Below are 2626 nucleotides of genomic sequence, written 5' to 3'. Positions count from 1 at the left end.
TTGGTCATTTCCTCTCAGAATATACTCAGTTATAACTGTAATTATCATGCTTATTTCAGGATACACTGAAGTTAAATCTGAACACAGTCTTAAAGGTTTGGTGGTACAGTAACCTTAACTTACAGCAGAGAACAACTTTTAAAATACATGAATAAAATTTTAAAATGATTTTTAGACGATTAAGTGTTTTATGTTAAATAACATGTTACTAATTATAAACTTACTGTAATTTTATTAAATTTTACTCACTATAGCCCTCTGATTTACAATTTGATATCAGAAAATCCTTACCCTGTATTTACTAAAAAGCTCCACACTGGCTAATGAAATAACGTATGGACTGATAGACCACAGACACTCAATTTTCTTTTATTATTGCATTTATGGGATATTATGATATCAAATCCTACAAAATAACAGGCTTCACTAAGAAAATATTTTTCTAACAAGCTCTCTCTTCAGAGCCCCCTTAATCTCATTGTTCCTGAGGCTGTAGATGAGGGGGTTCAACATGGGGATCACCACCATGTAGAACACGGACACTACCTTGTTCTGGTCAGTTGTGTAGTAAGACTTGGGCAGCACATAAATGAATGTGATGGTCCCATAGTACAGAGTGACAGCTGTGAGGTGTGAGGCACAGGTGGAGAAGGCCTTGTGGCGCCCCTCAGTGGAGCGCATCTTCAGGATGGTGATGAGGATATAGATGTAGGAAACAGCTATGACAAACACTGTGGCCACAATGATAAAGCCAACCATATAAGAGGGTACAACTGCGGGGATACTCATATCAGAACAGGAGAGTTCAACTAAAGGGGTAAAATCACAGAAAAAATGATTGACTCGATTTGGTCCACAGAAGAGTAAACAATAGACACAAATAGTAAAAGAGAAAGCATTGTAGAAGCCACCTATGTAAGCCAATACAAGCAATTGAACACAGACTTGTGTGGACATTTTGGTGGCATACAGCAATGGGCTGCAGATTGCTATAAAGCGATCATATGCCATGGCAGCCAGAAGGAAGCATTCAGTTGCCCCAAAGAAAGCAACAGAACCAAGTTGGGTGGCACATCCAAAATAGGAGATGGTATTTTTCTCCACCAGGAAGTTTATAAGCATATTGGGTGTGACAGAAGATGAATAGCCTATGTCAGCCAAAGCCAAGTGGCTCAGAAAAAAATACATAGGATGATGGAGTTGAGAAGAGATTCTGATAAGAATGATTGTGCTGAGATTGCCAGATATGGTCACCAGGTAGATACACAGGATGATCATGAAGAGAATGACTCGAAGGATTGGATCGTCAGTTAAGCCCAATAAAATGAACCCTGTCACTTCAGTGCAGTTTCTATCCCCCAGTGCATCCATGACACAACGTAGCTGCTACCCAAATGAACCTGTGATGTAAGATCATATTAAAGAAGTTGTAAATTTAATGGTTTCATTTCATTAATACACATAGACATTATTTAAACAAATCATTCGAGCTAAGTTTGGACATTTTTTTTACTTCAGAGTCTAGAGTTCATATATTTTTGTGTAATTAATCTTGTATATTTTAAAAATTGTTTTTAGCCAAAAATATGCTTCAAATAATGTATATCTTTCCCCTTTATATATTTATAAAACATACTTAAATTTGCTTTAAAACTAAACATGAAAAAACATAAGCATTATGAGAATAGCAAGCAGGAATGATATTTACAACACAAAAGATAAAAGTATACAAATGTATTATTATGTAATGGAGACTTGAGTAATAACTAAGTTATTTTATGCTTACAAAAGGATATGAACGATGAAGGATGTAAAGGATATAAAATGAAGAGCTTTATATTTAGAGTTCTATTTTAATTTACATGAAATAATTCTAAGTACATTAATTTTATTTATAGATGAAGAAACTGACTTTGACAATGTTGACTAATTTATCTAAATTTACATTAGCAAATGGTGGAATCAAGATGTGAATCTCAAGCAATTTAAATTCGCTCCACTCCTTTAGTAATTTTCTATAAATGAAATTAAATACTACTTGTGATGAAGTCAAGTTTCTTGGAAATGGGTAGATAATAAATTACCCATTCTAGTTTCTGACAGCTACGTATAAAATAAGTGCCTAGTTAACCACAAAGTTCACAATTTCTATTGGAAAATCAAGATCATTTTTTAAAAGGAGAAAAAAATTTCCCTAATGGGACAAAGAAGAAATAGAAAGGAGTTTCAAATTTAGGTTATAAATGAAGTCAGCAATTATAAATTTATTATAAATTTTTAATATTTGCAACAAAAATATTTTTTGCCAAGTAGTTTGAAATATCAATCTAATTACTATGCAAAATTTCATATGTTTAAGATCTCGGATATAATTAAAGTACATTTATTCAAATACATCAAAGCACTTCCTAATGTAACAGTGTTTTCTAATTGGGCTATTACAAAATGAAATAATATTAGTTTCAACATAATATACAGCTGTTTGAATAAATACCAGCCTAAAAAGTTAAGTTTACACAGGTTCACCCAGCAGGTGGCCACATTAAACCTCATCTCCAAGTTTTCTGAGTTTATAGTCTCAACTTTGTCCAAAGTATCTTGTGGCCTGTAAGTGAAAGTATTCAGA

At 33.2% G+C, this 2626-nt stretch overlaps 1 protein-coding gene across 1 annotated transcript; it reads right to left on the bottom strand.

Moving 5' to 3' along the window:
• Window positions 1-426: 426 nt before the first annotated feature.
• Window positions 427-1371, bottom strand: LOC124225194 (olfactory receptor 502-like). The gene has a single exon (XM_046637704.1). It carries the CDS (start codon window positions 1369-1371, stop codon window positions 427-429), a length of 945 nt encoding a protein of 314 aa, XP_046493660.1.
• Between the last annotated feature and the right edge of the window lie 1255 nt (window positions 1372-2626).

Source organism: Equus quagga, chromosome 14 (genome assembly GCF_021613505.1).
Source record: "Equus quagga isolate Etosha38 chromosome 14, UCLA_HA_Equagga_1.0, whole genome shotgun sequence".
NCBI lineage: Eukaryota > Metazoa > Chordata > Mammalia > Perissodactyla > Equidae > Equus > Equus quagga.
The sequence above is the reverse complement of the archived record's forward strand: the minus strand, read 5'-3'. Positions and strand labels throughout refer to the sequence as shown.

Excerpts from the sequence above, each read along its gene's own strand:
- LOC124225194 (XM_046637704.1), bottom strand. The coding sequence starts at position 1,371 with ATGGATGCACTGGGGGATAGAAACTGCACTGAAGTGACAGGGTTCATT.